Genomic DNA, 21,409 nt, shown 5'->3' on the forward strand with positions numbered 1-21,409 from the left:
TGTCAGTCCAAACAGTCTGATCTGAGCCACCTTCATTCGCTCATCTATCGTGTTATCCACCTCATATATTCTCCCAATCACTTCATTCCCCTCAGTGGGAAGTAGGCTCAGTAAAGCAGCTGATTTGGGCTTCTTATTCAATCCGTGAGCTTTAAAAGCTAGGTCATAATTGATCAATTCAAAATGTCAGAACCTGGCACATGCGTGTATACACACTCCTTTAAAACTCTGGAAGGGAATTGATCATTATTGAAGGAGGATTCCCCTTTTGAGAGCTTCCATTTTCTGCTGCAATCCGGAGCTATTTCTTTTCAAAGGCTACGCATTCTCTTTCCAGAGGCTATCCATTTACTTTTTCCTTAATTTTTCTTTCCTGATCCTGTCTTTCCCTTTCTGTATCCTGCCATTCCTTTTTGCACTCGATCTCATCTCTTTTAATTTGTCTCTCTTCCCGGATCCACATTTCCTGTTGCTCCACTCACTTCTCCTTCTGTTGCTGGTGAACTAATGTTGGCTTCTCTCACTCAGAATCCCTATCCGTCACTCCTTCTAAAGACATGGCTTTCTGGAGGGCCAACTGCAGAGGCAGGGTCTCTGTTGGACTCACCCCACCTAAGCAACAGTCTCGGGACGGATGACTGGAGAGCCCTTTAGATTAGGAGAATAGACTCTGGGACAATTTCGAAACCTTGGGAATACACAAGTGGTGTGCATAGAGGAAGCCTCTGGTAAGTGACTGTAAGTGCTAGAAACCACAGCACTCGCGCCCTGGGTCCCTTCCATGGTACCCTTCCCTGAGTCTCTCCTCCACTTTCCCAGTTTCTTTGTTTATCTAACTGGTTCTTATCAAAATCTAAGTGGACTTTACTACACTTGCTTCTAGGAACCTGCACAACTTAATCCAGTACATTCCCTTAACTGCTCTAGAAATAAGTTGTTCAGATCTACATCTTCCCACTGTTTATTCATAATCTTTAAAGAAACGTCACTTATCAAGCACTATTCGCAACTGTTGGAACTAGAATCTAGTGATCTCAATGGCTGGCAGTCAAAGTTCAGAACTAGTTTGGAAACCACAGTGCACTCGGAGGTTACTAAGTTTCAGTTGAGGTGATTGAGTCCACCTACATTTCATGTCCTACAGCTGACCTACTGGTATATTGAAAACTGAGCACAGGTACACCCATGTAAGTACTTGACTCATGGGGCAGTGAGATGAACAGTCCAAAGCTTACTCGGGGAGTTTTTGTGGGGTTAGAGACTCCGAACTCAACAGTGCGCACCATAACACTCAGTAACGGTCTGTCCTGTCAAGACATGTTTATAAAGAAAAATATGTTATTACACTATTACTTGGTAAATAGTAAATATGGAATGCAAACCTAATCCCTTTAACACCACATGATGCTACTCTTTTCTACAAGAGCAATAATACTAAGAGTAATCTAGCGAAGTTAAGGCTCACTTGTGGTGCATTGAGTAGATTCTCTGGGTTGGATTGATGTGGAGCTGATTGTCTGCCACGTACTCTATACAAGAAGTTCATGTCTAGTGTCCAATTCTTGCTTACACAGGAGCATGTTACCTTCAACTTGTGCAGCAATTGGTCATGAGCTGATGCCATCTGCAGCAGTTGTCATGCCCTGCCACTCAGCTGTACCGCCTCCTAAAGTCATTTGGGACCGTGAAGATGGTCAGAGGAGAGTTGGTTAGTTGTTGCAGGTCTCAACTTCACAGGTCCAGCGAATTTACTGCCCAAAGGAAGAGTCCAGCCCACTTAAACATTTTGCAGCAGGTAACAGTAGTAAGGCTTTAAGAATTAAGTTGGTCCTAAAGTATGGGTCTAGTATTCCCAACAAACACAATAGTGATTTTCAGATGTGAAAGATACACTTGCAAGCACCAAGCTTAGTGCAGTGCCGGAATAAAATTGTGGTATGTGGTTCAATGTGCTTCAGTATAGCACACATAAGAAATCAGACAGGACTTGCAACATGTGATGGGCAAATCATAGGCCTTAGGCTCTTTGCTGTTCTCACAAGCAGCTCTGCCAATCACTACCACTAAGGAGGGGGCCGAGGATCACCTCAACGCCAAGTGGTAGTGAACTGGGATGCACATTTATAGACGGGGGTGCAGTTCTCAGTCTGGGGTCTGGTTTGTTCAGCTTACTAATGTCTGGATGTATCCTCCACTAGGACAATAGCTGAACTCTCCTCTGGGGACACCCCTGTGGTAAGGAGGCCTCCAATTCTCCTCTCTCAGCCAGCAGGCTGTCTCCTCATTCAAGGCAGATCCTCAGTTTCTCCAGAATCGGATCTCTGGTGTTGTCACTAGAGGTCTTACACATTTCTGTAATATGGTTTTGCACAATCACAAGATCGTATGTGAATGTTTGGCAAAATTACACATAATGAGAAATGAAATACAATACAGTTCCATAATTTTGCGCTATATTTAAGGTGAAATGTGATCTCATATGAGATTTTGGCACGTGGACTCATTATGCATAAGCACCCAAACAGCCACACACATTCTGTTATTCTCGTGTTGATGTCTTATTTTACTTAAACTCTTACAATGACTGGAGTGTAATTATGCCAAGTTGTGTATTGGCGTACTTTGGGGAATATCATGTAACCAATGAAATGCGAAGTTCCTGAAATTACGTGAATTACACCTACAGAAATGCAAGCAATACACTTTGCTTATCTGGCAGGCTGCCTCTTCTTCATTTTGTACAGCACATATCCAGTGGCAATCCAAAATGGATTCCACTGGCCCACAGTTAAACAGGACACAAGCACCCCTGGCTCATAGTACCACACACACCTGTACTCTGTACAAATCACATACAAGCTGAATGTAGCAAGGAACCCAGTTATACGAGAATTGGCAAAACTTTATCACTGCAAGGCCAGTAGACCATTCGCCCACCTGCAGGCACAGGGTGAAGGCATATCCTTGTGTAACATGTAAACACTGCTACCACTACCAGTCTCAAGTGATAAAGAGAGCTGATAGTAGTCGTACTCACTAAGAAAGGCACCAAGGGCATGCTTCGTGTCCTCCTTCAGACCACAGGCACCCACTCTGGGTTTCAATGTCACCAGCTTGGGAGAGGATGTGGCAGTACCGCCAGAGCTGGCACCTTTGGAACTGGGGAACCGGGTTCGGGTCTCTGCGTCGGCTCAGCATCCTGTGGTTCTGGGCAGATAACTTAATCTTCCTGTGCCTAAAAAAAAATAATGTGTCAGTCTGTAACTGGTGCTCATGTAAAGCACTCTGATACCTTCGGGTCGAGTTCGTACTATATAAAACTGCAACAACAAAAAAAAACGTAAATAAGTCCTTAGTGTACTCACTTGATTGTTGAGTGTGCACTGATGTAGGGGTAACAGCCCAGGGATGCATGTGCGCAAATCATGCAAGGGACCCCTACCATTCCAACAGGACTTCCTGCCTTATATGCATGTTTCACCGGCAATTCCTGCTCCCCACTCATTTCCCATGCTTGCATGGCAAACCTTGCTGTATGGGCTTACATGGTTGTTGCTGTCAGGTTTTCGAATGGCAGGTCTTGCTCTATCTACATGTGTCTTATCTTTGTCCTTACCTCGATAAGTCCAGATCTCCTTTTCATTTTACATCCATCTTTCCAGCTAAGCTGTTTGCATTTCACAGCTGCAAACTTGTACACTATCAATGATGGTTTGAACACTTAGCCCTCTTATGTTTGTTCGCACCATGGTCCTTTTGTTTTTGTTTCCCTGCATTAAATGTAGTTCCACACGTGCCAGAATAAAAACAAAAAGCCATTCACCTCATATTTATGTTTTAGTGTCATCCATTTTCCTCCAAGCTTTTTTGAGATGAGGCAGGAGCAATGGAAATCTGTTGTGAAGCAATATTGCCAATAAAGTTCTGTGGTTTTGGTATTTTCTGAAAGAATAATCCAGCTGAGCTTGAAACACTCACAATTCATGTCATTTAATATAACTAAGCAGCAGGTAATTCAGTGCAGGATATTCGAAACGCATCACAGTACTACCCGCTTAAAAATAATGTGAATATCTCCAGCAGCCCTGTGAAAAGGCCTCAAAGTCAAGTATTCGTTTCATTGAGAGCAAACCTTCAACATGAAGACTATTTAGGTTAAATATAAAAAAGTCACATTCGTTGCAATGACTCTTTTTTTTTTTTTTTTTTTTTTTTTTTGCAGAGTTTTATATAGTGCGAACTTGACCCGAATCCAATCGGGTATCGAAGCGCTTTACATAGCACCAGTTACGTTCCATGAGGACACACATTCATTTTTTTTTTTTTTTTTGGTAGGCACGGTGAGATTAAGTGATTTGCCCAGAATCACAGGATGTTTTAGCGTCCTTACCGAGACTCGAACCCAGTTCCCCCATGTCCGAGGTCGAGCGCCCTAACAGTTAGGCCAACCCCTGTTCCTGCTCATTGAATTTCGCAAGACATTTTAATTGTTGCAAGCGGAAAAACAGTTCTGAACTGGAAGCTTTGATGAAGGAGCGCCTCCTTTCGGGTGTCTTTGCTTGATTCTGTCTGCTTTTAGGGTCTCCAATTAGTTGCACACCATGCAAGCAGCCGACTTTCAACTTTACAAAGGTGTGTTCTGTTGCAGCAGGGCCCATCCCCCAGTCATGTAAGTCTTCACCATCTCCAGTCGGCTTCTGCCTACTGGTGTTTTGTCATGCTGGTTGCGCTTTTGTTATGTGTGACTAGCATCTCTCTTTCAGCCCGTCCTAAACAACTGCTTTGTTTGTGTTCTTTGTCAATAGCAACAGTTGCGAGTTGAGAGCACAGGTTTTTTTTCTTGATAGATGTGCATGTCTTTGTGCTGCTCTTTTTGGCGTCTGATTAGCTTATATTCCCGTTTTCCCCAGTTAACAAATGATATGTATCTGACGAAATCACATAGTTGACTTTGTCTGCCAAAATACATGGCTATAGGTGCTATATAAAACGTGGACACCTATGCTTATCATCTTTTATTATAAGTAGCGTGCTGAATTGGCTTTTTCTTTCAAACTTTATTTTGCTAACAACCCTTTTTTCGTGTCTGTGACTACTTGGTAAGAGACAGAGACGTGTAGATAAGTCCTTTTTTTTTTTAAGGATTTGCCATAAATTCGTTTACACAATGGCATATGTCTGCAGTGTAGAATATTGGTCATTGTGGAACAACTGTTATATGATACTTTCCTGTTGGAAAATGGTCTCTGTTCACTACTGTACGAATTTTGAGTTCTAGTAGAGGCTCACGGTAGGATTATGTAACTTCACCAGTGAACTATGTGCAGCCTGCAGCCTTCAATAAATGGGTCGTGGTCGGAGTCTGCCTTTCTTCTTTCCAAGGTTAATAAAAAGCTCAATGAAGTATGCCAGGAGTCTGGAGAGGTCTCATCGCATATCAGTTGTCGTAGCAGTTGTATTTTTTCATACGACCATAATAGTGACCGTTCTAGTTGAGGATTAGAGTGTGATTCCGTCTTCTAGAAAGCATGCTTGTTTTACAGGGGTCTCATGAGGAAACCTTAAGGCGACTGGCATGCCCTACAAAATGAGGCGAAATGATCATGATATTCTGGACGCAAGTCTCACAGGGCTTGCTGAATCCGAGCATAGATTGATTTTGCTGAAGTGCATGCCTACTTTGTCCTATATAGTTGTTATGCTCTCTGTATTCTCTTTAGCATTCTCTTTGCCTGACGCACAGAGCTGGTTGTTAAGGGGAGGGGTACTTGAGGTCATGGTAGATCCCAAATAAAAATACACTATAAAAATGATTTCTAAACTGAACGTTTGGTGATGGAATATACTCATGATGAATAATTTCATTCTTGACATCTTTGTGAAAAGTAGTTGAAATCTATAGGAGCTTTTTACTGGTGCTCATCCATGGGCCATTCTGTGGTTCCAACTGCCCACACTGGTAACTATGCTAAGGTTGGCGTTAACTTCAGTACGCAAAGTTCTCTTCTTTCACTCGTTAACTTTATGCTGGTCTTTGACACTGTGCAGAGCTCCTCTGCCATTTGGCTAGGCTCACCCTATAAAAATACCATATACACACATATATGCCTGCATACATATAAATGTACAGTGATTTGTTGCAGATAGGAGGACAGACTGAGTTAGATAAATTTGTGACCCACCATGCTTTTTCTGTAAGTTACTGTTTGAGAAGTAGCCCATTCAATTAAGCATGAGGTTTTAGTTGTTGCTTCACTGCGAGGTTCACACTAGATAAATATCAATACATATTGATACATACATATGTTATTGATAGCTCACATTTATATTGCACACCAACTATTCCCTGATCCTGAAAACATAAACAAGCCAGTTGACTGACAGGTGAATGGTTTCACCTGCTTGTTTTTAATTTTAAGGGCACCTGAAAGTTTGGGAAATTACATTACATTGTGCTAAATGTGGTTTGGCTTTAATGTGAGTGAAACCTTCACACTGGAATATCTCACATAACTTTTTGAATGAATGTTTCAAGCAGAAACTGTCACTTGCGGAGATAGGTTTTGCTCCATCTTCCACAGCCGAATTTCATAAATTGGTGTTGCAAGGAATTCACAAACTCGGAGAATTTCATCATGAAATTAGAATTTCACAAAGACATAGTTTTTACCAACTTTATACACGTGATATAAACTGCACAATGACTCGCTGTTTCACTGCTAAAAGTAAACATTCATTTACAAAGCCAACAGTTTTGGCTTTTCGATACTGACATGGATATCTTTACCAAATGAGACATAGGAAGGAGAGAAGATTCAGAAGGAGGGGAGTTTGACACTCTAATAAATGTAATTCTTAACACATGTGATCAAGCTCTTTCTATGTGCAACCAATCAGACCGATACAGAGAACTGAGGTATAAGAAGACAACATGATCTTTCCGGATGTGTGGGAATGAGATCCATTTTTTGGCTTGAGCAGAGCATTTAGGGCAGATTTACTAAGTTCTCATGCAATGCTGCTCAGCAGCCAAATTTGCTGCACTGTGTGAAGGGCAGAGAGCCTGACAGCACCACATCTATAAGAATATGGCTCTCCTGCTCTTTTCCTGGGGCAATTTTATGCATTTTCATTGTTTGCGCCCAGCGCACCTTTTAAAAGGTGCACCCAGCGCAAAAATGAAAATGCGCCCTATTACGATGAATGCGCTGCCCCAGGGCAGTCGTGAACTTGTGATGCCTTCATGTGAAAACACGGAGCGCCTGCTTGCAGCCGTTGCTTGTTTTCACAGTGCAGGCGGCAACCCGCCTGCACTGTTTAGGGAATTAGAGATCGCCTTGCAGGTGGGTGCAGTCAGTGACTGCACCCTCCTGCAAGGGGATGCCTGAGGGGATCTATAGGACCCACGTTCCCCCTCTCTAGGGGGCTGGTCTCAGGTTGCGCACTCACAGTGGCGCACTGTGAGTGCACCCCCTGAGAGCTTCTTTGCATCTGCGCCAGTTGTAATGTGGCACAGGTACAGAGGCAAAGGAAATCCCTAATTTGCATAGGGCATGCCCCTATGCAAATGAGGGAACGCCCCCTGAAGGTAGTGCTGGCACTTTAAGTGCGCCAGTGCTATTGGTATTACTGAAGGGGACGCACAAGCGTCTGCGCCCCTTTCTGTAAAACCAAAGTGCCATAGTGCAAAGGTGTGCACTTGATGCTTAGCATAGGTTTTGTACCATAAGGGTGTCTTTCCAGTCCAAAATACTATGCAGAGGCATGCTTTAAAACTTTTCTATCTTTTTATGTGTGCTGCATAGTGCAGTACGCAGGCAATCGAGAAGAAGTTTTGAGTAACAAAAACATTTCTCCTTTTTAATGCCAGTCACAAATAGCAAACTGCTTTGGTGCAAAGCCCTGTGTGCCATTGTTAGTGTATATATAGGGCTGTCCGTAAAATACCAGGGGTGGTAGCATGGGAACTTCCACGTATCGCCCATGTGATGCCCCCTTTATGCAAAGCAAAGAGAAGCGGTAGTATTGATGCCTTGCTTTACTTTAGGGCTGCTTTCCAGTGCAGACAATGGTGCTGGTTCTCAGCAATGACATGTCCTTTTGGAGAGAACTTATTTGGCCTCATTGCCTTGGGGAGCGATCAGTACTCTCTACTCCGGTGAAAAGCCTTGGTTTGTGGCTGGATAGTAACTTAACTATGGAAACTGAAGCAAAAAAAACTCTCCAACGCGTTTCGGACTATTGCGAACACTCAGAAAAGTCATGCAGTGGCTTCTGTCATCTTCATGGTCATACAGGGATTAATTAACAGCCAGCTTGACTAAAGCAACTCCTTATTCTTGGGACATCCTCAATATGGCCTAAAACGCTTACAAATCATTCAGAATCCTGCTGCTTGTTCACTTTACAAGCCCCCCAAACACCATTCAGCAGCCCTAGTGTTTTCGGTGTTGCATGGCTCCCAATACAAAAGAGGATACATTCAAAGTTCTATGTATCGCCCATAGAGCAATGCAGGGTAGAGGTCCCCTCCTGATTCAAAGACTACTCTGCCTTTACACGCCCAAGCAATCACTACTTTCTGAGAGCTCCTTTCTGTTCAGCTCTGTGTGGTTGCTGTTCCTTTGCCTTTCTGCCTGCTTAACTTGTGGAACACCCTCCCTGCGAATCTTAGACTGGCCCAAGTTAGGAAACTTCTGAAGACCCATCTATTCTTGCAGGACTGGCCAAGGCCTTACAGGGGTGTCTGTCTCAGCGCCGGGAGGCCTTTTGGGGTAGCTCTGCGCTATACAAGACCTCTTGAATAGAATTAATGGTAATTACGTTTTGTGCTGCTATGTAAAGCCCATTAAAAAAAGTATGATGTTTCATGTCACTTTGCACTGGCAGAAAGTTTTAGGAAATCTGCCCATCAGGTGCAGATTTATCAAGCCTTTGCAACAGTTGAAAGTCACGAAATGTGACAAAAACCTGTGCACATTACTTTCCAGTGCAAACCCTGTTTCCACACTGGAACTTTGCCAAAAAGTACCACAAATGGTGCATACTGTTCCTTTACATTATCAGGGGGGCATTTAATTTGTTGTACAAGAGCAGTCTTATGCAACCACCCAATGGTTTTGACACAGAGCCTCATCTACAAGCAATTACAGGGCTTTGTGCCAAAAAATAATGCCTTTTCATGTGAGAGAATAGGACACATTAAAGCCTCAGAGGTTGCTATTAAGAGACTACCTTGAGCAGAAAATATTTATCAGCAAGCCTGCTGCGTGAGTCTTCTGAGGCAAAAATATGTGAGACTGTGTGATACAAAATGTTGATGAATGTAGCATATTTAAACAAATTCAAACTTTGCTCACATCTAAGTATGAAATGCATTGTGTGTATTAACTGGTGTTCAAGTGCTGGAACAGCAAGGAAGCTGCAGATGAAAATAAGCACCATGACATAGCTGTGTGTTATTCAATTTACTGGAATAGCAGATAATGCATGAAAGCTAGTCTGTGCATTAACTGAACTAGTCCAACGTGCTCTGACAGATCTGGGTAGGTGCCCAAATACTCACATTGCATTCAAGCATATTATGAAAATCAGTCCATTAACAACAAAAAAGTCACCCAACTCCCCATAGTAAATAAACTAAAGATAAATTGAAGCAGGACAACCTACGGTTTAGCTGCAAAAATCATAATGAAAGAAACCCCATTGTGCCCTAAAATACTGGTCACAAAAAAAACCTTTATCAGAGATAAAATTGCACAAATATGTTATTGTGACAAATCAGTGCTAATTTGTAGTCTGCTTAGACATAGATGTAGTTTACTTCTATTTTAGGGCTATAAGAACGATTTTGCACAGACTCAGCCAAACCACATGTATGAATCTAATTTTGTATAAGTGCATGCAATCAAATTGGTTCATACAAAATAAACCCATAATTTTCACAATGCTAACATCTACATGTAAAAGCAGAAATTCAAGCATTCTGTTAAATGCAAAAATTCCAAGGAAAGATGTTCGGGTGCGTTGACCTCCTGCAAAGGTATGCTGTAACTTAAATTAAAGAGCAACTTGCAATTGTGTAGTGATTTTAAACTGAAAGTAGTCAATTTGTCATTCAGTGATATTAAACTGCTTATTATTCTGTTCATTAAGTCCCTCAAAGTAAATATTATGGTGATATTTTACCATATCTTGTAAGACGTTTACTTATTTTATAAGAACGTGCCATTCCTGGTAAAAAATAAACTTCCTTATGTTGTGGGAATAACATTGCTTCAGTTCACTGTCTGTGAGAATGTAGCACTTAGTGCAATGCAAAGCTAATCACTCACTCATCTAGCCCTCACCTAAAATAATATATTGCATAGTGCATATCAATATGCGAACAAAGCCAAAGCAACATAAATACACCAAATTCCTGGTACAAGCATTAAAATGTAACAGTAGATATTTATGCCTCTAGATTATTTGCAAAAAAATGATCAGATCATACTATATTTTATCGTAGTCAGTGCACCATCTTTTTTAAAATGGCACATCTAGATTAATCTGCAGCAGTGAAGTATTCTGGGACTTGAAACTGACCCAAAATGATTTTAGCAATGTTTATAAAAACTCTAACAATTTTCAGAGACAGAGGGGTGTATATATACTAACATTATGTGCTGTGTTTGCGTCACAAACGTGACGCCAATCAACACAATCTTTTTTTAATTTTTTTTTTACCAATTTACTATCCAGCGTAAAATGTGTTCACTTGATAGTAACACAAAGCAGCGCATAGAGCTGCTTTGCTTTACGTAGAGCAAAGAAGGTGTTAAATGGGTGTTTTATAGACGTTCCCATGCAACCACCCAAGGTTTTTGGCGCGAAACCCTATTTTCTAGAACATGTAGACACAGTTTTGCGTGAAAAAAAACTGCGCCTATTTTAAATAGGTGCTATCACAGATAACTACTTATACTTCCACTTTCTTTTCTGACTTTGCTTGTGCTGCACTGTACAGCACACATGCAATGTGGGAGAAGTTTTGAAGTTAGTCTAAGCATGGTATTTTGTACTACAATGGCATCCTTCCAGTATAAAACCTATTCTAGACTCATGAAGACAACCTTGCAAAGGTTTGTGCATGGCACACAGCAGCAAATTTCAGTGCTGGGGCGAGGGAGCGGAGCGGAGAGTGCCATATTTCTGTAAATATGGTGCTTTACTGCTATCTACTTCTCACACAATGCAGCATTTTTGGCTGCTGCGCTGTGTTGCATGAGCTTTTAGTAAATCTGAGCCAGAAAGCCTAAATTTGAAAACTGCACATGCATTCTCTCTCTCTCTTTCTCTTTCTCTTTCTCTCTCTCTCTCCTCTCTCTCTCTCTCTCTCTCTCTCTCTCTCTCTCTCTTTCTCTCTTTCTCTCGCTTTCTCTCTCTCTCGCTTTCTCTCTCTCTCGCTTTGTCGCTTTCTCTCTCTCTCGCTTTCTCTCTCTCGCTTTCTCTCTCTCTCTCGGTTTCTCTTTCTCTTTCTCTCTTTCTCTCTCTCGCTTTCTCTCTCTCTCGCTTTCTCTCTTTCTCTCTCTCGCTTTCTCTCTCTCTCGCTTTCTCTCTTTCTCTCTCTCGCGTTCTCTCTCTCTCTCGCTTTCTCTCTCTCTCTCTCTCGCGTTCTCTCTCTCTATCTCGCGTTCTCTCTCTCTCTCTCGCGTTCTCTTACTCTCTCTCTCTCTCTCTCCCTCCATAATAACACAAAGCAGCGCATAGAGCTGCTTTGCTTTACGTAGAGCAAAGAAGGCGTTAAATGGGTGTTTTATAGACGTTCCCATGCAACCACCCAAGGTTTTTGGCGCGAAACCCTATTTTCTAGAACATGTAGACACAGTTTTGCGTGAAAAAAAACTGCGCCTATTTTAAATAGGTGCTATCACAGATAACTACTTATACTTCCACTTTCTTTTCTGACTTTGCTTGTGCTGCACTGTACAGCACACATGCAATGTGGGAGAAGTTTGGAAGTTAGTCTAAGCATGGTATTTTGTACTACAATGGCATCCTTACAGTATAAAACCTATTCTAGACTCATGAAGACAACCTTGCAAAGGTTTGTGCATGGCACACAGCAGCAAATTTCAGTGCTGGGGCGAGGGAGCGGAGCGGAGAGTGCCATATTTCTGTAAATATGGTGCTTTACTGCTATCTACTTCTCACACAATGCAGCATTTTTGGCTGCTGCGCTGTGTTGCATGAGCTTTTAGTAAATCTGAGCCAGAAAGCCTAAATTTGAAAACTGCACATGCATTCTCTCTCGCTCTCGCTCTCTCTCTCGCTCTCTCTCTCGCTCGCTCTCTCGCTCTCTCTCTCTCGCTCTCTCGCTCTCGCTCTCGCTCTCGCTTTCTCTCTCGCTCTCGCTTTCTCTCTCGCTTTCTCTCTCTCTCTCGCTTTCTCTCTCTCTCTCGCTTTCTCTCTCTCTCTCGCTTTCTCTCTCTCTCTCGCTTTCTCTCTCTCTCTCGCTTTCTCTCTCTCTCTCGCTTTCTCTCTCTCTCTCGCTTTCTCTCTCTCTCTCGCTTTCTCTCTCTCGCTTTCTCTCTCTCTCTCGCTTTCTCTCTCTCGCGTTCTCTCACTCTCTCTCGCGTTCTCTCACTCTCTCTCGCGTTCTCTCACTCTCTCTCGCGTTCTCTCACTCTCTCTCGCGTTCTCTCACTCTCTCTCGCGTTCTCTCACTCTCTCTCGCGTTCTCTCACTCTCTCTCGCGTTCTCTCACTCTCTCTCGCGTTCTCTTACTCTCTCTCGCGTTCTCTCCCTCCATAAAATGCATTCCTCACACAAATACTGTAGAATAGCAAAAGAGTTCCTTAAAATACTTGGTGACAATCTAGCTAAAACCCTACTGAATGTGATCAAGGCCAGGAACATAATCGCTCAAATTTGAATATATATAATGTTATGCTTCTTCATATGGTGCAGAATTTATGGGAGCCAGAATATGCCATCTGACACTTTCATATTTTGTTTAAAATATTACGCCTTACATATTGGCAGTGAAACATTTCTAAAATAAAAGCAAGAAGAATGCTGTTTATGGTTTATTAAACTCTACCAGGTATTTGGACAGATCACTTGTCTGTAATTTTCTTAATTATGTTTGAAGGCATATGTTTCTGGGGCATAAGTAGTAGTATGGGTGCCTTTTATAGGACAAAGTCACATTTGAGCAGATGGTTTGGCAAGGAGGTCAGAACATATCAGAATTCATCCTGGTTGTAGCAACATTGCATGGTAAAAGGAAAAGCATTAGTTGTGATGTTCTTTACTAAGCAGTTCTTATAGTTAAGACATTATTTTCCTTCTGTTTTCTCTAGGAAAGAAGGTTTTCTATCCTGTTGTTTTCAGCCTTTATAATCCAGCAATAGTATATGCCAATCAGGACATGCCACCTCCAGTAGAACAGCAACTGGTAAGGAAATACATGCGTGATTAAAATCTACTTTTTTAACAGTCTAAATGTTCAATTGATGTACATTCAGTGCACTTCGTCTAGGAGTTGGTTGCCAAATGTCAGTGGGGAAACAGATGCCCTCCTCAGATATTGCATACCTGGCCTCATTGATCTCTCAAATATATGCAGGCCAAAGATCATGTATAGGTGGCATCCATGCAAGCCTTTTTTTACGGTTTCCCCACAAATGATTGCCATTTCGCTCCCTGTAATAGAACATCACATAACTTTAAGAAGATAAGCTTCAAAATTCGTGCCTTTCAAATTTCCCAAAAATTTATGAACACCTCTTGGAAAGTGATCCCCTTGCCCTTGCTTGTGATTGTAATCTGTCTCTAAAGGAGTGAACCGCTTAAGTCTTTTACCACTTCTTTCATATATATTGGTGTCAGTGCAGCATCCACTGAAGACATCCACTCAAGGAGATTGTGATTGCCTGTACAAGCTCCTCCAGCTTTGGTCTCAGAAGATAGCTCATGCTGCAGGGACAAACAACTTGTAGCCCTCACAAGAAGACTGGTGTTTTTCAATAATTACATTCCCATGGCCCTGTTCTGCTTTATAACGGAAGCCTTGGTCATAATTGTTCTACTTGCATGAACAGTGGATTGCAGCTTTGTTGAGCTCTGTCTGGTTGCCTCTCACAAGTTGTTAACTCAGTACCCCGATCATGGGTTTCATTGTTGGATTGCTTCAGGGCTGTTCTTTATCATATACACTTAGGGCTCCACTTACATGAACATAACATGTTTCTTATCTAATAATTCATTCCTTTATAGTGTTTCATTTATTATGACTTCTACTACATGTGTCTAAAACTACATTTTATTATCGCATATGTGTATATTAAATGTTGCCACTTGTGTGTTTTTGAAATCTTGATGCCATTAATAGCACTCTTCTCAACTCCTCAATATATTCTTACAGATTTGAGTGGCCCATGTTGGATAACCTTGATTCACCTGGTCTTTTATTTCACTAATTTGAATCCATTATTAATATTTCAATAATTAACCAAGCATGCCGACACAAGTTTCCAATTAGGTTTTCCTAGTGTCCTGAGGTAACCGAGTTTAAAAAAAGAAAAATGTTTATTTAAGTCAGTTTAACAACACAAAAACCAACAGTGCCAATCACAATATCATTATCTCATTTAACTACGGTGCGACATCATACAATTTCATACTTTGGCAGTACATTGCTAGAACAGGAGATTTGAGACAATCACACCGAGAGTTGTATCCACCTGCACCCCTGCCATCACTACTCATCGCCTACATGCCGCAAAGAGCATGCCATTGTTTCCTATTCAGTGCGTTGTGCCAATGCGGTTTTGCAGGTTGTTTATTCATCCATTTCGATGGAATTGGGATCAACTATGTCATGAGTGAGTAGGTACTAGTGTAATGTAGCAGAAATGTCCCTGGGTTTGTTAGCTGGTGGTATGGTGGAGTAATGTGCCCAGTTGCTCACGGCATTATGATAGGTTCTGCAGCCGCACTGCAATAATGGACATTCAGTTGCCACCCCAGACACATGCAATGCACCTTATTGCTAGCAGCAATGCCAGTGATGTGTACTTGCGTACAGCGCTAGGAATGGTATTGGGGCTCTCCAAAAGAGCCATTTTTGAATTTGGCTCCAAGTCAATGTCAGTCATACTCGATAGTATTCAAAATACTTTATACCTGTGGTCTGCACCGGGTGACATAGCCATGCTGTGTGGAGAAAGTCTGCATCTGATGCAGCACACCTTGGGCAGCTGGAATGATCACGTAGTTCAATTTATATTTTTTGGTGGTTGTGTGATAGATTGGGTGCAGAAACGTGAAATGGATGAGTTGGAATTGGCCATTTGACTCTAGGGCTGCTTCTTATTGCCCGCTGTACTATGTTCACCCCTTATCTGTCATTTCCCCTCCCAGGCCTTCCCCCATTGCACCCTCGCTTTAGGCCTCATGATTGGGGCATTAGCTTTCAAGCTTTCATTGTCAGGTAGAGTATGTCAGTCAGTCTGCCGTGTTTCAGGGCTGTAAGGAGAACTGCCAACATTTTAGATGTGGGTCCCTGGAGGCAGGTTGGATATGAAGTCCTGCACAGAGCTCAGATCCAATAAGAGAGGAACATACTAAGCGTAAAGGTGCCCTCTCTGACTGGTGCAGCATAAAAGAAGGTAGAGCCCAGAAAAAAAATCTCCCGCTCTCTTGACACCCCATCTTGAAAGGCCTCCTGTGTAAGTTGCGCCATCGGAAAGTCTATCGGAGATTGTTCAGGGGAATCTAGAGTGGGGTTCCCATGTCACCATCAAATGCCTTCCCAGGTTCTCTGTGTGCAGGTCCCTGTACTGATTTATTTTTGTTTATGAGTTGGATGCTGGCCAATCGAGAATTCCGTAGTTTTGAGCGAGCAAAGATTTGTTCGGTGGGTAAGGGATTGGGGGGAGATGTGTGTGTCACGCAGCCAGTAGTGTGCAAAATGTTGTGCGCAATAATGATGCAGTTCGAAGCCAGGTGCTGGTAAGCCACCTTGCTCATGTGAGTGTGTAAGTACTTCCTACCTTACACTGGGTTGTCTCCCTACCCAAGCTAATCTTGCAATCAGGGACTTCAGTCTGTTGAAGTATTTCGATATGGGATCAGGACACTGGTGAATACCTAGAGCAGATTCGGCAGCACAATCATATTCACGATTTCAACACTGCCTTTCATGGATGGAGGGAGCCTGATCTAGGTTTGTGCCCAGTCTTCCAATTTTTACATCACTGTCCCATAGTTTTCAGCTAGTACAGTGGCCCTATCAATGCTCTCATATATACCTAGGTATTTAGGTGATGTGTCACACCACAAGAGGGAGAATTTGAATGGGCAGGGTTGCACAGTAGGGGTTAATTGAAACATTTGTGATTTGTTCCAGTTAATTCATATATTTGACAGCCGATTGAATATAAGAAATTCCTGAATCACTGGAAAGAGATTTGTGGATGGTTCACAGAGGTACAATGTGATGTCATCTGCACAGAGTGAGATGACTGTGTTGCAGGGAGAAAGGGCAAGGCCCCTATGCCCATGTAGTTGACCTATTGCGCAAGACAAGGTTTCAGAGGCTAGCACATACAGTATAGAACATAAGGGATACTTCTATTGAGTACTGCTTTATATGGCAATGGTGCGAATAGTAGGCCGTTGAGGTTTATTCTAGTTTTGGGCCAGCATACAACAATTGTATTAGGTTAACAAAGTCCGGGAACACAGCTGGTGCCTCTTGGTCTGGTTCTAATTGATGAAGGAGCGCAAATAGCGTCCTCAAGTTACGGGGTATTGATCTTTCTGGGATAAAGCTCTACTGGTCAGGAGGACCAGCCTGGGAAGTAGTAGTAGTCTATTAGCTAGTATTTGGGCAAAACGTTTGGCAGCTGTGTTTAACAAACGGTCTGTAAAAGTCAGGCTGCTTAGGCGACTTATCAGGTTTCAGGAGTGTGACGATTATGGCCTCTCTGAAAGTTGGAGGGAGAGAGCCCTGCTGTACAGCTTCTTCAGAAACCTTCTGAAGGCTGGGTGCCAAAGCATAGCAAAACCTTTTTAAAATTCGGTTGGAAATACATTGTTACCAGGGGTTTTACTGGCCGGAAAATCGGCAATAGCTAAAGTAATTTTTTCTAACGTAATGAGTTCTGCCAGGAATGGTCTCTGGAGTCCATTGATCCATGCGTGGGCCACACAGTCTAAGTACCCTATACATCTGACTGCAAGTAGTCTGTGTGTGTAGTATATATATCATTGTACAATGCTGGACAAACTCACAGTATGTCATCAGTGTCCTAAAGGGAGTATCTTGTGTAACCCGTTGTGTGATGGTCTGGTTGGAAAACAGGTGGCACAGCATGAATGCTAGCCTTCTGCTTGACCGATCCACCTCTCGGTATGATCTTGTGATTCTGTTGTGCTTTTGTTCAGTTCAGCATCCTCTTTAAAATAAGAATGTTTGGACCGAATTTCTGCTAATATTGTAGTGTTCGGCCAATTCATGTAGTCCCGAGTGCATGAATGTCTTGTTCCAACCTAGTCAGTTTGTCCCGAAGGGTTTTGCGAATGGCATCCTGTTTTGATATGCACCCCCCATGTATATAGGCTTTAAATATTCTCCATTGTAGATCAGGAGATTGAACTGACATTTAATTTGTCCGAAAGAAGGATTGGAACTTGTCTTGTATCTCTCTTAAATGTGTCCTCTTTGAATGCCAGTGGCAAGAGACGCCAGGTAAACGCCCTGCATTTAGAAGCCGCTGCTTCAATTGTTAATATCACCAGGGAGTGGTTTGAAATCATACATGGGAGGTGTGCTATATATTTAGTCCAGCTACAGAGGTCATGCGAGCCGAGCCTGGCCCAAGAGCTGTGGGCTGTCAAAATGTGAGTACCCTCCCTTGTGTCACAAGTTGACTATATTATATATATTCATAATGTCATGTAAAGCTCTCTCCGCTGCATGGTATGTGCGCGTGAACTGTCCATGTTTCAGTCCAGCACAATGTTTGCTTCGGAAGTTTTCTCCGACGGTTTTGAGGTTTTGTTCCCAAGCCCTGGATTAATCCCCCGTCACGGACCGATTGGTTTGTATTTCGTAATTAAAATTGGCCATCGTGCTCAACATTGGTCTCTACCCTCATGTCTCTCATTTAGGATCATGACCACTTAAACAAGCCACTGCCTCTGTGCTTTACCAGCCCTTCCCACGCTCTGGTCGGACGACCATCCTGCGTTCCCCTCTCCCTGGATCCCGAACCTTTAATTATACAGCGTCCCTTCAGCTACCCAATTGCTCATGTTCCGCTTGATTTATATCAGAAGCATTACCCTTTTAACCTATGACCTCTGTCCTGATGATGACCTGAAATCATCCAGGTCGAAACGCTGTCGACTACACAGCCTAGAACTAAGGCCGCTCTGTGATCAACCAAAACATTCCAAATAATTGTTTGCACTTAATTGTATATATTTACCTTGTTTGTTGACCCCTGAATCTTTTTTCTATTGCGCCGTTCATGCTGTTTTCACACTCCCGTGTCACTGCGTCGTTCACCATTCACCAGCACGTTCAGTCTTCACTTTGTGTGTTCAGGTCATTGTACAAGTAAATGTAATGTAGTGCTTCCTAACTACTTGCAGAATTGTATATAAACCTTTTCTTACTTAACTTACGCCGTGGTCTCCCTCCTTGCCCTCTGTTCTCTTGTGATTTATCTCACTTTGTTAAATTGTTTTTCCCTCCAAAATATCCTCCAGTTGAGACATTGTTTTTGTTGTACATTACGCCCGGTCTCTCCTGGGTTAACGGGTTATACTCCTGTGTATTGTTACAGCACAATGTTTAGGTCATCCTCCAGAGGATCGCGCGGAGCAATAGGGCAATCCTTTTTTCCAAATCAACCTTAAAAAGTCTGATTTGTCAGTGTTTGGGCCATATGTATTTATGATGCGTAGTTGTTAATTGTCTACACGGGTTTGTACCAGATTATATTTCCCCTGCACATTTTTCTCCTCATGTATCAGGGTAAAAGGGAGTCCCTGTCGGACCAACAGTGCTGTGCCTCTTGTGTTCGTGGAATAATTGGCAAATGAGGTATAGCTACTCCATTGGGAGACAAATGACAGGGGCTTCGGCTCACTAATGTGCGTTTCTTGTAACAGAGCTATGTCTATACGGTGGCGATCGAGATATGCCAACACTGCTCTGGCATTCCTATGGTTAGTGAGGGCTAGGATGTTCAAAGTTTGGAGTTGGATAGGGTGTTTTACATTATTTGGCGGTCCCTTGAGCATATAAAACTTCCATATGAGCCATTTTCCCCAGCACAAGTTTACCGTGGTACAATGTCTGTGTGGTTCACTTTTTCTGGAGGACGTGTTGTTAGGATTTCAGTAGTGTAGCTGAGATATTTGACACTCACTACTAACCAGTCTCACCCCACCCACACTTGCCACCCCAACCAACCAGCCAGTGAAAAACCCACATGGTGAAATAAACAACCAATACAATACAAACACAAAACTTACAACTTGCGAATTGCATCATTGTCATATAGTCCAACGTGAATATGATCACATAGTGTTATCTGAGAGTGGTTCTCCATGGGATCCTACAGCACTGGCGCAACAACACCTTTGAGTTGGAAGGGTTTGCCAGGGCTGTTTGTAGACAGGATCAAGCATTGGAGAATTTGTCAGATCATGAGTCTACTTGAGGAGCGTTTTGGTGGGTCTTCGGAGGCTTCAGGCAAGTGGCCTGAGCAGCAGGGCAGATGTTTACTGCCTGTCGAGCATTGTCCAATTGGTCCTGATTGACATCACAGGACTCCCTCTGCCAACCCTCCATCATGCTGCTGGCCATGGCTGGTGTTGTGTAGATCACAGCATGGTTGTGACTAATAGTTTCTCAATGATTGATCCATGTTGCATCCCACTCTGTTTGGGTAGAGTGCTTGTCTGACCTACCAACAGTCAGGTGCATGGCAAGTAACGGTAGGGTAGTTTCTTATGTCACCACAGAGGATTGGTGAAAGGGTCCTTTTATTTGACTGGTGCAGCGGTTAGTCATTATCTCTCTGATGGGCTGGGTGAAGGCGCAGTCAAGATTTTTTCTGCCTTTAGGACCATTTTGACAAAGGGAGTAGCACCCTGCGGGGATGTAAAGGTGTTGGGCGTGTCTTGATGGATTATTTTCAGGTGAGCTGAGTATAATATTTGCATTTTTTGTTAGCCTGCTGTAGTTTCTTTCTCAGTGGTAAATATTTGCATTGAGCCGCCTGCACAAATAGCATGAAATCAGAGTAGAATGAGATTTTTATTCCTTCATGAATCAAAGCCTGTTGTCCGTGTGCCAAGTGCAGCACCACGTCCCTGTCATGTTAGTTTAAGAGACGGACTATAATGGGGTGGGGAATTGCACCTGGGGTTTGCCTCAGCCCCCACAAGTGGTGTACTCATTCGATTGTGAATGTGCATGAGAAGTGATTGGTCCCATCCACCAGGAGCTTTTCCACATAAATTGCGAGGTTGCCAGTGTTAGTTCACTCCGGTATGCTAATGAGGTGCAGATTGTTGCAGTGAGAACACACCTTAGGGTCCTCATTCTTCAGCTTTACTTACCACAAGTACTTTTTCCATGTTCAGATGCTTTTCCATTGTTTGGGTTGCATCATCCTCTATTTTGTATATTACCAGCTCTGCTGTGGTAATCCGATCTTCCTGCATGTCCACGGCCTGTTTCATCTGGTCAGATCTGTCAATGAGTCTAACTTCATGTCTATTGAGTGGAGGCTCTTTTGCATGTTTAGTAACCGTGCGTTGACATTCATAACTTCAGAGGGTGTCCGCTCTTAAGTTGGCCCCTCACCCTCAGTAATAGACTAAGTTCTGATGACACGCCTGAGGAGAATACAATCTTAGATTGCCTTAGGCCATACTTCCCCATTACGATTTGGAAGAGAGAGGGGAAATGGTTATGCCTTCCAGATGCACAGTATGGTGCGGTGTGGTCCAGCTAAGTCAGAACACCAAGTTTTTGCCGGGACCCTTCTGTATCCGCAGGGTAGTGAGGATGCAGCTTGTTGTCTACTGGAGTTCCTACCATTCCACCTGCCTGACTGCCAGACTTTATGCCCTTTCCCCTCCTGCGGGTGAGAACGTCTAATTCCTAGGCAACCCCTGCCCTCGTGTCACTGCACCATAAGTACAACGGGGATGTGCGCCTTGGCAAGGTACAAAACTAGAGATCACGCTGGCAGCATCCCCCCCCCCCCGCAGTCACCACGATGTCCAGCGAACACACATGCTAACAAGGGCGGCGCTATTATACCACTTCCTCTGGGGGTTGCAGGATTGAGAATGGCTCGCTCAATGCCCTTTTGTCGCCCCCTGGTATGTGCAC

At 43.0% G+C, this 21,409-nt stretch overlaps 1 protein-coding gene across 3 annotated transcripts in view; it reads left to right on the top strand.

Annotated features, from left to right (window-relative positions):
* CSGALNACT2 (chondroitin sulfate N-acetylgalactosaminyltransferase 2) overlaps positions 1 to 21,409 on the top strand; it is a 263,693-nt gene that overhangs the window by 192,592 nt on the left and 49,692 nt on the right. For all 3 annotated transcript variants that reach the window (XM_085605158.1, XM_085605171.1, XM_085605164.1), the window contains exon 6: positions 13,347 to 13,441. In XM_085605158.1, the coding sequence (XP_085461284.1) occupies positions 13,347 to 13,441 (95 nt within the window). The remainder of the gene's footprint in view (positions 1 to 13,346; positions 13,442 to 21,409) is intronic.

This window comes from Triturus cristatus, chromosome 1_2 (assembly GCF_964204655.1).
Source record: "Triturus cristatus chromosome 1_2, aTriCri1.1, whole genome shotgun sequence".
In the NCBI taxonomy this organism is placed as follows: Eukaryota; Metazoa; Chordata; class Amphibia; order Caudata; family Salamandridae; genus Triturus; species Triturus cristatus.